This window comes from Chanodichthys erythropterus, chromosome 24, assembly GCF_024489055.1.
Source record: "Chanodichthys erythropterus isolate Z2021 chromosome 24, ASM2448905v1, whole genome shotgun sequence".
In the NCBI taxonomy this organism is placed as follows: Eukaryota; Metazoa; Chordata; class Actinopteri; order Cypriniformes; family Xenocyprididae; genus Chanodichthys; species Chanodichthys erythropterus.
The window spans coordinates 15,213,476-15,226,947 of NC_090244.1; the positions used below are offsets into that span (position 1 = coordinate 15,213,476).

A 13,472-nucleotide genomic window follows, 5' to 3' on the forward strand; every position below is an offset into this window, starting at 1 on the left:
AGTGTGTGTGTGAATGACACTTTGTGCACCTTCTATATGTTAGTGTTGTCCTTCTCAACTTGTGGAAAATCTGCTTGTGATAAATTTTGATTCATCATGTGACTCTCATCACCACTGTGTTTGGTGACTGTCAGTGTATTATAAAGGTACAAAACAGATATTAGTACTTCATTAGGTTGTTAAATTAACATTATATCAGTTAATGAAATACGTTATTTTACCATAAATTTAACAGATTTTTTTTTACGTTGCTACTGTATTTTTTACGGTAAAGTTCTGGCAACCACAGCTGCCAGTTTTTTACCGTAAATTTTACTGGGATTTCTTTCTGGAATGCTAATTTTACCAAGGGAACCCCGCCAAAAAGCGGATTGTACCCCCAAATTTTTTACTGGAGACTGGACTTATTCTCACAGAATTAGGGCCCGTTCACACCAATAAAGATAACTAATGATAACTATATTATCATCCACACTAATGCACAATATTATTCTGTTTATTTCAAGCGCGCAGCAGTTTTGTCATCTGTTGCTTTCAAAGCCCACTGAACGCGCAGCATTATTCAGTGTGTTGACGTAATTTCAACTGAAACAGGAAGACGGGGTGGGACATATGGAACAGCTCCTCCCTTTTTAAAAAATAGCCAATAGCATTTCATTTATATAACAGCTCAGCCAGAGCTGTTGAGCTCAGAAAAGCCTCAGTTTCCTCCTAATCTCTAACCGTTTCTCTTCCTAATCTCCTTCATATCGCTTTAAAATATAGCATTCTGTGCAGAATTCAAATGGGTCTGATATGTTTTGTGGTCTGCGCCGACTCGCGCATATGATCTGCTCTGTGCTATCGTGTCTGGACAGGAGCAGACTGGCATGCGCTGCGGTGGTTTGTGTGACACTAACATGAAACCAGACTTCATTCGTCTTAATTGACCCTTCGCAAAGACCCGCCCCGCTTAGTTACTGTTGCTTTGTCCGACAAGCCATGGAGCTGTCAAGCCAAACGCAGTGTAAAATATATTGCGGAGCAAAAAGGACACTGACAACACGTTGACAAACAAGACAGAGCAGGTTACTTATGATATTAAACAAAGCCCCAGCTTTCAAATTGTGTATTTTTTTTTAAAGAAATTTGAACAATAAAAACCGATTTGTGGCTCTTTAATGTGTCGTGACAGCGCCTCAGCTCAAGCGGCTCGTGAACCAATCATCTCTTCCTACTACTTAATTTATAGCATCAAATAAACATGAATGAACATGAGAAGGAATGTTAATTAAGATGCAGAAAGATGTAAACACACACCATTTTTCAAGTTCAAGTCCACCGAGGTTAATCTTCTAACTCCTGACTGCAAAATGGCGGATTCTGCGTTATGATTGGTTAGATCGCTTGTCAATCAAACTCCCGGCAAAGGGTCAGGTGTTCCCTATTCCCTATATAATGCACTATGCACCATTAATCATGTAGAAAATAGTAAATGTGTGACCAATTTTAGCTACAGCTATTTATAATGTAGGGGGGCGGGATGCTTTAGATTCTAGAGAGCATTTGATTGGACAGAAAATCAGTGATGTCATCAAAATCATTGATCCATATTGGCGGATGCGGGAGACTGACGTTTAGAACGCTTATATCTTCTAAATACGAATTTTGTCATTGTTTTGGAGCATGCTAGCTAACAGATAACAGTAAGGCTAACATAATATTCATTTAAAAAGGCAATTTTTTAAAATTCTTTAAATGCCCGAGCTCTTTAAATTTGGATGGATTCTGATTGGCTGTCAAAGTTTCTTTATTCATCAGCTGGGGGAAAAAAACGTTCTGAAAATGATTCCCGTTTCTCTTTTTCGTTGTAGCTGTGGTGTGGAGTAACCTATTCTCATAGAATTAGAACAATTATTAAAACTTTATCGTTATCGTTACAGTTATCATCCTTGGTGTGAGCGGCCTTTAGGCTTTTTTTCCTCAAATTGTAGTTATTCGCCATGTTAGTAATTTTCCATATTGTTGCATGCATATAAATGATGAGAACCACTGTAGATAGAGGTCCCTAACTGGCTCTGCTGAAAATAAGGATATTGTTATAATCAGAGCACATCAGGTCTAAAACCAACAAGCAAACAAGCAAAATCACATATAAAATCAAGACAGCTGATCCATACAACTTCCAGCACACAGGTGTCGGAGGTGTGGTGATTCTCTCTCTTTCTCCATATCAATCAGCACCAATGAATATGAGGCATGATCACATTTCTACTTGGGGCCTCATGGTGTTAGTTGTAAAGTGTACAGTGTAACTGATGCTAAAGCTTCATCCACTGCGGGTGCTCGGGTGTCAGTCAAGCCAGCACTTTCACCTCAGTTCAAGGGGCCCCAGGCGTGAACAGCACTAAAAAAATTGGGTGTGAAATAAACTTTTTGGAAATTTGCTAACTATTTGTAAATTTATCATAAATGGGTCATTTGTGGAGGGAAAAAGACAATATCATGTGTTAAACAAAACATAAATATGATATTTTATATATATTATGTAGCCCTATATATTTATAATTCAAATGTACTTGATAATACAATGAATAAAAACAACGTCAAGCTCTTCAGTCTTCAAATTACGGGTTCTAACTTCGTGCCAGTAAAGTTCAAAACACCCAATGCGCTCTGCTTCAGTGTGCCAATCAAAGTCAGCCCACCCTTTGCAGTCTTAAGCAGTCTGAGGGGTACTATATCTGTTTAAGCTCTCTGCTGAGCATGTTGTCAGAATGACTTCTATTCCCTTACACCAAATAAATCAATTTTAAAAAAAGTTTTAGAAGATAGTAAAGTTTTAGAAGTTAGTTTAGGGCTCGATCTCCGTCAGACTGGAGCTATCGGATCCAAAAAACTGGTGGAGTGGCGGCAAGTCGTGGAGGAACAACAGACAACACTCTCGAGGGGCAAAGATGTCCCGCGAGAACCAGGATGAGACCGTGGTGGACCACGCTGCTCCCTTCCAGGACTTCTGCGAAGTGGATCGTCCTGAGGAGTGCTGCGAGCTCGTCACCATCAACATTTCAGGTCTGCGTTTCGAAACACAGCTTAAAACACTCGCCAGATTCCCGAACACGTTGCTAGGAGACCCGATTAAAAGGATGCGGTTCTTCGACCCGTTGAGGAACGAGTTCTTCTTTGACAGGAACAGACCAAGTTTTGATGCTATCCTGTATTACTATCAATCAGGTGGGAGGCTTCGAAGACCCATCAACGTGCCGGTGGAGATTTTTATGGATGAAATCCAATTTTACGAGATCGGTGATGACGCCATCCAACAAATCCGAGAAGACGAGGGTTTGTTGAAAGAAGACGAACGGCCAATGCCGTCCAGTGAGTTTAAGCGTCAAATCTGGCTGCTGTTCGAGTATCCTGACAGCTCAGGGCCAGCCAGAATCATCGCTATAGTATCTGTAATGATCATCCTGATATCCATTGTTATCTTCTGTTTAGAAACTTTGCCGGAATTTAAAGAGGATGATCGTGTGTTCAATAACCACCTTGCGCCGAACGGAACGACTTCAGGAAAAAGATCGAGTACATTCACCGATCCATTCTTCTTGTTGGAGACAATCTGCGTTGTTTGGTTTTCATTTGAACTGCTTGTACGGTTTCTTGCATGTCCAAGCAAAACTGCCTTCTTCAAAGACATCATGAACACCATAGATATTGTGGCTATTATTCCATATTTCATTACTTTAGGTTTAGACCTTTCTGAGTCCGAAGCAAGCTCACAACAGACCACGTCTCTCGCCATACTGAGAGTTATCCGCTTGGTGCGCGTATTTAGGATTTTCAAACTCTCACGGCACTCCAAGGGTCTCCAAATTCTCGGCCAGACCCTAAGAGCGAGTATGCGAGAACTTGGACTACTGATATTTTTCCTTATCATCGGCATTATATTGTTCTCCAGTGCGGTTTACTTCGCCGAAGTGGACGACCCAGAATCGTCTTTTACTAGTATCCCTGACGCGTTCTGGTGGGCGGTTGTTACCATGACTACTGTTGGATATGGTGACATGTACCCCGTCACAATTGGAGGCAAAATTGTTGGATCAATGTGTGCCATTGCAGGAGTTCTTACAATCGCACTGCCTGTACCAGTTATCGTGTCGAATTTTAATTACTTCTATCACCGAGAAAACAACGCGGAGGAGCAAGTGGAATATACGCACGTAACTTGTGGCCGCCCTTTGTCTTCGCTATGTGACCGAAATAAAAGCGACAGTAAACCCTCTCTGGTGATATCAGAGAATTCAAATGATGACGACTGGAATTCATTAAGCATATCAAATTTGAATCCATCAGAGGAACATACATACAAACTCACAGATGTATAAGAAATCCAAAAAGAGTACCGTATAGAGGGTGCATTGACGTCACTTTCCCGCCGGAACGCGCTCCCTCAGCTGGACTGAGTGGCAAAAGAACCTGGTGACTGGATTTAATAGGGGAACTGCGAAAACGCGAGTAAAACAAAAACAATCCTTATAGCATGTTAAAGAAACCTAATCCATAGATATTGAGATGCAGCCAGGAATCATGTTTCCTGACATTTATGTGCACCTGATTTCGGGGAAACACATAAAGCAAATCTGCCTGCTAATGCTTTATATAAATACAATATAGGTAAGTGTTAGGCTATAACAATGTTATATCGTTCAGGGTTGCCAGGTTTTCACAACAAAACCCGCCCAATTTCTCCTCAAAACCAGCCCAAAACTAGCCCAGTCGCATTTCAGGGGGGTCCCATGGTAAAAATCGTGTTCCGGGGGGGAAACATTAGCATGGAAAAATTCGCATTCAATCCGCGGAAATGAAAAACAACCCGCGGCAACATTGTAAAAGTAGCCCAATTCCGCAGGAAAACTGCAGACTTGGCAACACTAATCGTAAAATCGTCCAGCCCTAAAACTTGTATAGTTTTTGTCAGTGTTTATTTAAAACACCAGGCTATGCACAATATAAGATGGTAAATATTTCATTGAATTGCCAACACAATAGATATAACAATACAATAGGATATGATTTTACCCCAAAATCCAACATTTCTCTGCCTGGAGTCCAGCTGTTTCTGTGAATAGCAGCAATCCATTTGCTTCTTTTTTCTGTATGCAGTCTGTAAAAATATACCTCAGATTTTGTGTCAAAGCTATTTGACGCGGCATTCACGCTGAAAACCACTCAGTCTTTTTGCCACTCAGTGGGCGTAACCGCAGTCAGAACGGTCGACTGTGACGTCACGTGCATACGCTCTATAGCCTACTTTGGAGGTTCTTGTTTCTAGAGCTCCAACTCTAGAGAATGACTGTAGACTAGTCAATATATGTGACATTCACATTAGTTGAATTCGAAACTAGTGTGCCAAGTTCCTACACTGAGAGAAGGTGCTTTATGTAAACAGTAAATTATTTGTTTACTTGTTCAAGTGGACAGCGCCGCTCAATCTTAAAAGGACCTATGTGATCTAATGGGTATTGATCGCCCCCTTGCGGCTGGGTGAGGAATCTGTAGAGAGTCATCCAACAGCCTACCTGTAACCTGTTTGAGAACGCAAATGTCACATTCACTGATGGGTGCATGTCTCATTATCTGTGTCACCGCCTTGATGGTACTTCTATTGCAGGATGCAGCAGGTGTATGAAGGCATTTTCTTCTCTATAAAGAAGACAGAAGTTCATATTGCCTTCGTAAACTTGCAATATGTGTGCATTATAAACTTTTCTGTCCGTGACGGTTCGTCAGAGGAGAGTAAGTGTGTAGTCGAAAGGAATGTAATACAATTAACTTTTTCCATTTACCTATTAATGTACATAACGCAAATACATATCGTGAAAATATATAGGCCTACACATGCTTTCAGTATGACGTTAGTGCGTCATCAAACTTGTTGTCAGACAACAGGTGAAGCGAAACTTTCAAATTTAACCATGATGAAATACAAAATTAATGAAGGATATAAAAAAAGTGAAAGTAAAAATGTTAACTCACAGGCCGCCACTGATTTTTGTAATATATTGTAGTATATTTGTAATCTTGAACTTATTATTTATACATTTATTTAAGCTTTGTTTAAGCCTTCATTATGTCATTGCCTTATTGCTCTTAAAATATCTCTGCCTTGTGTGTATATGTAATATGTGTGCTTTAAAAATTCAAGAGTTGCTCTTTGCACATGTTGCCCTTGCTCAGGATAAAATGAAACTGGTCTGACACTAGATATAATTGTTACCTTAAAATTTGTTTTGGTTATTAACCTGCCAACATGACATCAGACCAAGTGAATTAACTATTTTTTTAACATATTAATGAGGTATGAATTAACTTATTTTTGCTAAATAAATATTTTGTCACATTCATAATCAAAATTAGTTTGAATCATTTCTCTTTTTTTTTTCCTGTGATAGTTAATATCTGAGTGATCAAAAATATTATCCTGTGAAAGATATTGTAAATTTCATTTTAACCGTATTTATTTTGCATTCGTTTTGCATTATATTTATACAAACGTGCAAAAATGGTATGCGTGTTCACTGTAGCATTGTGTCATGTTACCTTGCTGTCTATACTTAAAAGAAAATAATATATTTTTGTTTATACAGTTTGACTAGATTCAGATTCAACTTTTCGAGGTGTGCAATTATATTATGTCTCCAAAATCAAGATAAAGTAATTTGGTCATAGTCAGTTTAAACAGAGAGATGAAAAACTTACAAAACTGCACAATTACTCCATCAATAATGTATAACAGGTGGGATCTATGACACTTCAGACAGCTCTGATTAATGACTACCAATGCATTTTATGTTGACTGAACTAATCACTGCACCGAAAGTAGGCCTACATGTATTGAGGGGAAGTCATTGAATTCCTCCTGAGTGGAGGAAAGGGCTGCCCATTTCTTATTCATGATATTTAGCAGTTAAGAGCTCACTGGAGCTGCTGTTCTAACAGTGCCTGACAATGAAAACTGTTGTGCTCGTACTCTGGTTGGCTGATCAAGATTTATCTGAAACCAATTAGTAAATCAACTCAGATCAACTGATATACCGTCTACGTTTCACAGATCATCTTATATATTTTAGCCTATATTTATTTTATGTATCTTTTTATTAAAGCTTTTCCCTTTATTAATTAAGCCACGTATTGTGTTACATGTTACTGATACTATGAAAAGACGTCATGCACTGATCAATCAATCATTTCTCTTGTGTTTACATCGTTTGATGATGTTTGTGCGCCACCTACTGGTGAATCTACAGACGTGTAGGAGTTATTTGTGTTAATTTAATTAATGATTGTATTATTAATTCATCATCAGATTAATATTGTAATAATACTTTCCTTAATTAAGTTATATATATATATATATATATATATATATATATATATATATATATATATATATATATATATATATATATATATATAGGCTAGGTCAGTTATGTTTTTTAAATACATTTAAGCTTCTAAAGTTTTAGTGGAGCTTAAAATAAACATCTTGGCGGTGTAACAGAGATTGTAAAATAACAAAAATAAATAATAAATAAATAAAATGAGTGGAATTCTTAAAAATGTTTGAAAATTTTAATAATATTTCATTATTATTACAATATCATAAATAATATTTATTAAAATATTATTGTCTGCTAAATTCAAGTAAAATATCACGTTTTTTCAAGGTAAATGGAGACACCTAAAGCAATTTCTGAGGAATATTCATTGATCAAAACAGTTTGAAAACTATAATAGTAGGCTACTTAGTATAAATGCTATATATATATATATATATATATATATATATATATATATATATATATATATATATATATATATATATATATATATATATAGCCTATGCTATATTATTATTATTATTTTTTTTTTTAGAAAATTGTACATTTTCCCAAACACGAATATAATAACTGGCACATGCCAACTGCATCTTAAAATGATTTCTCTTTTTCTGTCACATCGGATATCATTAGCACAACAGTGGTTGTATTCTTGATAGATATTTGTGAATTATAGAGAATGATTCCGCACTATTATAAATGACCAAAATGTTAAAACAAATAACTCACAAATTCAAACATTCAAAGATTTTAAGAAAAATTAATCCAGTTAATTTTTGAGAGTGATAAATGTGAAATTTCGGAGGATGAAAATGCCTATAATTGGCATATGCTGGCAAGAGCTCTAACCGAGGTGCTACAAAAATCGCCGTCCGTCCAAGTACATACACCCACGTTATTCTAAAAATATTCCAACCCCCGCACGATCTAGCCTCAAACAACACGCATGGAGCTGTGCAGCTCCATAACCTCTTTTTGGATGGAAAAAAGTCGCATTATTGCACGAAGAAGAGCACTTTAGAGAAGTCGTCTTTTTATTGTGGTTATTGGTTAGTGTGGTCAGTTAAAGTATCTGTGCACATTAGTGCTCGGCGAATCAGATACTGCGCCAGTGTTGGCACATAAATGCTCTCGCGCATTGCGTGGACAAGCACTTGTGGCCACGCGCGGTCTGCATTGCGTCGAACCCCTCCCCCATACTGTCCAACCCCCCTCTCCCGCTCCTCGTTCTCCCATGTGCAATACAGTGCAACAATATGTTGGGCATGATTAAGGAATTATTCCCTCTCCCCTTATTGATCGCCCCTTTAAGAAGCCTTTCGCTTCCATACCCCCTGTCAGTGTGTCCAGATAAAATAGACCGCTCGTCATCTTGTCTACTCGTAAGAGGGAAATTTTGCTGATGCAGTAATGTCTGGAAATGGTATGGTTCGCTTTTGCCCCCTTAATGTATCTCCCGCCTGAGCTGAGCTGCAGCATTAGAATTTCTCATGCAGTATAAGCCATTTACACCAAGGTGCCGCCGCACGAGCATGAGCGGAGGGAGGACGTTGCGGCTTCATGTTTTCTTTTAGCCTTTTTTCCCGCTTATTGTCTTTTAGCCCTCATTTAAACTGAATGTGAAGCTTTGTAATACACAGCAAAGCCATATTTCTTTCATTATTGCATCGCGTGCGAATGTCGTGAATCATTTCCGTTATGGATGTGACATTTATGGAGGGCAGCCGAACATTTTGAAAGTGAGAAGATGTGAAGAAGCTTTAACAAGGGCATTTTCTACAACAAAAGGGAATCGAGGGTGCATTACTGACAGGAGACTGCCGGCAGAAGACGCATTCCTTCAGTAGCGAGGTGAGCACTATAACTGCCTGTATCAGCCTGAAGTAAAAGTCATTTTCATGTTTTCCTATCAATTTATTTACTCAAACTTACATCTATGCTATTTAATAGTATGTTTCCCTATATAGTGAGAAGTAGATGTGCATGTATGTGGTGATGGAGCAAAAGTGACAGTGTCCTGTCACATCTTTTCAATAACCTAAATGAGCATAATGATTCAGAATTGTGCCCTTAAGGCTGTGCACTTCTGTAATTTATACATACAATAACAAGTAAATAAATAAATAAGTAGTGTGAACTTGCTGAGCAAGCAAATATCGCCGCTGTTCGATCCATTTTTCTCTGACTCGGTGACAGAGGCAGCCGTAGTGGATGCAGCGGAAAGGAGCGATGGTCGAATCAGTGACAACCGCAGTGGGGCCACACTGAGGAGAGATCAAGTTATACCCTATACCCGGGGACCGAGATAGATTTAAAGATCTGGAATCAGAGAAAAGGAAGGAAAGCGACGCCTTGGGAGGGCAATTGGATGTCTACTCAATTAAATTAACTCCTGCGGAGCTCCAACTTTGACCTGCAGGATGACAGTCGTGGCTGGGGACAACATGGACGAGACCTCTGCCGTGCCGGGACATCCGCAGGACACCTACCCCCCTGACCACGATGATCATGAATGCTGCGAACGAGTGGTCATCAATATAGCGGGGCTGCGCTTCGAGACCCAGCTCAAAACTCTCGCCCAGTTCCCAGATACTCTCTTAGGTAACCCAAAGAAACGGATGCGGTATTTCGATCCCTTGAGAAACGAGTACTTCTTTGACAGAAATCGTCCGAGTTTTGATGCCATCCTCTACTACTATCAGTCTGGTGGAAGACTGAGAAGGCCGGCAAACGTCCCATTGGATATGTTCTCGGAAGAAATTAAGTTCTATGAACTTGGGGTCGAGGCGATGGAGAAGTTTCGTGAAGATGAGGGCTTCATCCGCGAGGAAGAGCGGCCCTTACCAGAGAAGGAGTTTCAACGGCAAATCTGGCTTCTGTTCGAGCATCCCGAGAGCTCGGGGCCGGCCAGAGGCATTGCTATCGTATCAGTTATGGTCATTTTAATTTCCATCGTCATTTTCTGTTTGGAGACTTTACCTGAACTGAAAGAGGACCCTGCAGGGCGTATACAGACTATTGGCAACACCACCTTCTACTACAAACCAAACATCCTGACTGATCCCTTCTTCATTATAGAGACCCTCTGTATCATCTGGTTTTCATTTGAATTGATAGTGCGCTTCTTTGCTTGCCCAAGCAAAGCGGCCTTCTTTAAGAATATGATGAACACCATTGACATCGTGGCCATCATCCCCTACTTCATCACGCTGGGCACAGAGTTAGCAGAGGAGGCTGATGGAAAGGAGGGAAAAGGCGAGCAGGCAACATCACTGGCCATCCTCAGGGTGATCCGTCTGGTCAGGGTGTTCAGGATCTTTAAGCTATCAAGGCACTCCAAAGGCCTTCAGATTTTGGGGCAGACCCTCAAAGCCAGTATGCGAGAGCTTGGATTGCTCATTTTCTTCCTCTTCATTGGCGTCATATTGTTCTCCAGTGCTGTGTATTTCGCAGAGGCCGAGGAAAAAGAGTCGTACTTCAGCAGCATCCCGGATGCGTTTTGGTGGGCGGTTGTGTCGATGACTACCGTAGGCTACGGGGACATGGTGCCAGTGACTATAGGGGGCAAGATTGTGGGTTCCCTGTGCGCCATCGCCGGTGTGCTGACCATCGCCCTCCCCGTGCCTGTCATCGTGTCCAACTTCAACTACTTCTACCATAGAGAAACCGAAGGAGAGGAGCAGGCCCAACTCCTCAACGTGAGCAACCCGAACATCGCATCCGATTCCGACTCCAGTCGTCGCAGCTCCTCGACCGTCAGCAAGTCCGAGTACATGGAGATAGACGGAGACATAAACAACAGCATCGACAACTTCAGAGAGGCCAACCTCAGAACTGGCAACTGCACTATCACTAATCAGAACTGTGTGAACAAAAGTAAGCTGCTAACCGATGTCTAGAGACACAGTAGAAAACTCAGTCAAGTACTGACCGGTCACATATGAATGCTTACTTTACCTCCTCTCGTGAGCCCTTGCAATGCGAATATCTCTACAATGCAGACGAAAGAAAAATACTACACCAAAACATATAGAACATAACTGCAGCAAATGAGGCAGATGATACTTAGTCTAATACATTTCCAAAGAGGATGATTCCGAAAAAAAGCCTCCACGAGCACCTAGCTAACGTCCACAGGCATTGAAGGACTCTCGACGACAGGATTACTAAAAACTCACGCATGGACTGCAGACTACATTTCAGCAAGCTGCACATTGCATCCAGGAAAAGTGCATAAAAGACCAAGTGCAGTGTTCGGTGGACGCCTCGTCCGTAGGTGGTCTTCCCCAACTGACCAGCAAAGCACCTTATATGAACAGACTTATCTTCTGCTGGGATGCTACGGAGGCCAAGGTCATCGCCTCATGGACATCCGCATTGCTGCTATTTTCCAGCAGATGCTGTAATTTAGATATCACCAAGTGATTAAATGCCATGCCCTTTAGATATAAGACAGCACAATGCCGAAAGAGGAGCCTCATAGTTAGCATGTTTAGATTATCCTCGTTTTGATATTGGCATGCGTCGGACATTACCTCATGACGATAGGACATCTGTTCCTGTTTTGCTTTTCTTTTGCATTCGGTTCCATCAGCTCCCTCTCTCCATCAACCTCCTTATTTGTCGCCATGAAAAGTGCACTAGTGTGTCATGATTTGAGATGCTTATCATTTAGGTGTATTTAAAGACTGAATGTTTAACCTTACGGGAAACAGAATCTTAATGATATCATAGCATGTCAAAAGAACCTGCATTATGGCCTACTCAACTAAGGTACTGTGTATCCTAGTATATTTAATGCATGACATCGGTATAACAGCTTGTTGCAATTGAGATACCTCATAAGGGTGTCGTTGTTACAATCAGGGAAACTAGGGACGTCAATTCCTTGACATTTTCTGAAATGTGACAAAATATATATGCAAGCCCCAACGCTGGGATGCAAACTTTTCAATCTAAAAAGTAGTCAAAGACACAGAAAAAGAACTATCAAGATACTATCAAATGCATATACTCATACTAAGCGCACCTGTTAAAAAAAAAATAATAATATTGTAACTTAAATAGTGCAGTGCATGGGCATTCTCTCTCCTTGATGAGAAGAAAAAAAAAAAGAAAAAAGAAAACTATGGGCAATTATACTTCACGCTTCCATTTTGCGATCAAATTTAAGATTTACGATATCAAAAATCGCTTAATTTATCTTAGCAGGATGCAAAAGAGAACATGGCAGAATTTCTCATATTAGTTGCTAGTGCCTTTGACCCTATCAGCAACCGGACAGGTGAAAGTGCCTCAGAGTAACTGGAGTTTTAGGCAGGGCAAGGGAACAATATCTGCTCTGGAACTGTCATAATGTATGTCGAGGCTGGTCATTACAGTGTATTCGGAGTGCTTTTCATTTCCGTTGTTGTTTTGTTGAACGTGACACATGGTTGTCAGGCACAAACGCAAACATTTTCTGTGTTTTCATATGACAGCTGAGCTTGAGTATGAAATCAGACTTTTCACATGACAGGACCTTTCAGAGTTTTCGATCTGCCTTTCGTTGTGGTTTTGATTATGTTGTGCCATAATAAAGAGTCTACCTCAGTGAGGTCGCCGCACAGCTCACTGCAGAGCAGAACACGAGATACATAACAGCCTGTGAAGTGTGAGGATACGTCAGAAATAATACACTTAGTGTGCCCTAGAATTAGCCTTTTTTTCAAGCACTTACAACAAACGCAACAATGCGACCGTCCCTGACCCCTTGTATCTGTAACGCTCCATTGCTAAGCACAATCAACATTCACTTTGGTTCTGTTGTACGGTTTAGTCCTTTTTTAAAAGAGCGAGATCTGGGAAGAGACAACAGCACAGACTTTCCTATACCACAGGGTACAACGTAGATTCTCAAAAAGACTAAAGTTTAGACTTTCAAATTAAGACTATGGTGTATTATAATGACCAAATTTGAATGCAGACCTAACTAATTTAACGAGTTCAGTGTGAAATCTTTTGTTCAATGTTTGCATAGAGCGCAACTTTTCCTTTTTTCTTGATAATTAAAAAAAAAATGGCTTTAAAATAGCCACGATTAATTAGTCTTTT

General features: G+C 40.0%; 2 protein-coding genes across 2 annotated transcripts; both read left to right on the forward strand.

Annotated features, from left to right (window-relative positions):
• The first annotated feature begins 2,936 nt into the window (after positions 1-2,936).
• kcna6a (potassium voltage-gated channel, shaker-related, subfamily, member 6 a) lies at positions 2,937-6,237 on the forward strand. Its single transcript, XM_067379239.1, has one exon. It carries the CDS (start codon positions 2,937-2,939, stop codon positions 4,362-4,364), a length of 1,428 nt encoding a protein of 475 aa, XP_067235340.1. The 3' UTR covers positions 4,365-6,237.
• Positions 6,238-9,792: 3,555 nt separating this feature from the next.
• Positions 9,793-11,278, forward strand: kcna1a (potassium voltage-gated channel, shaker-related subfamily, member 1a). The gene has a single exon (XM_067379420.1). It carries the CDS (start codon positions 9,800-9,802, stop codon positions 11,276-11,278), a length of 1,479 nt encoding a protein of 492 aa, XP_067235521.1. The 5' UTR covers positions 9,793-9,799.
• Positions 11,279-13,472: the final 2,194 nt, after the last annotated feature.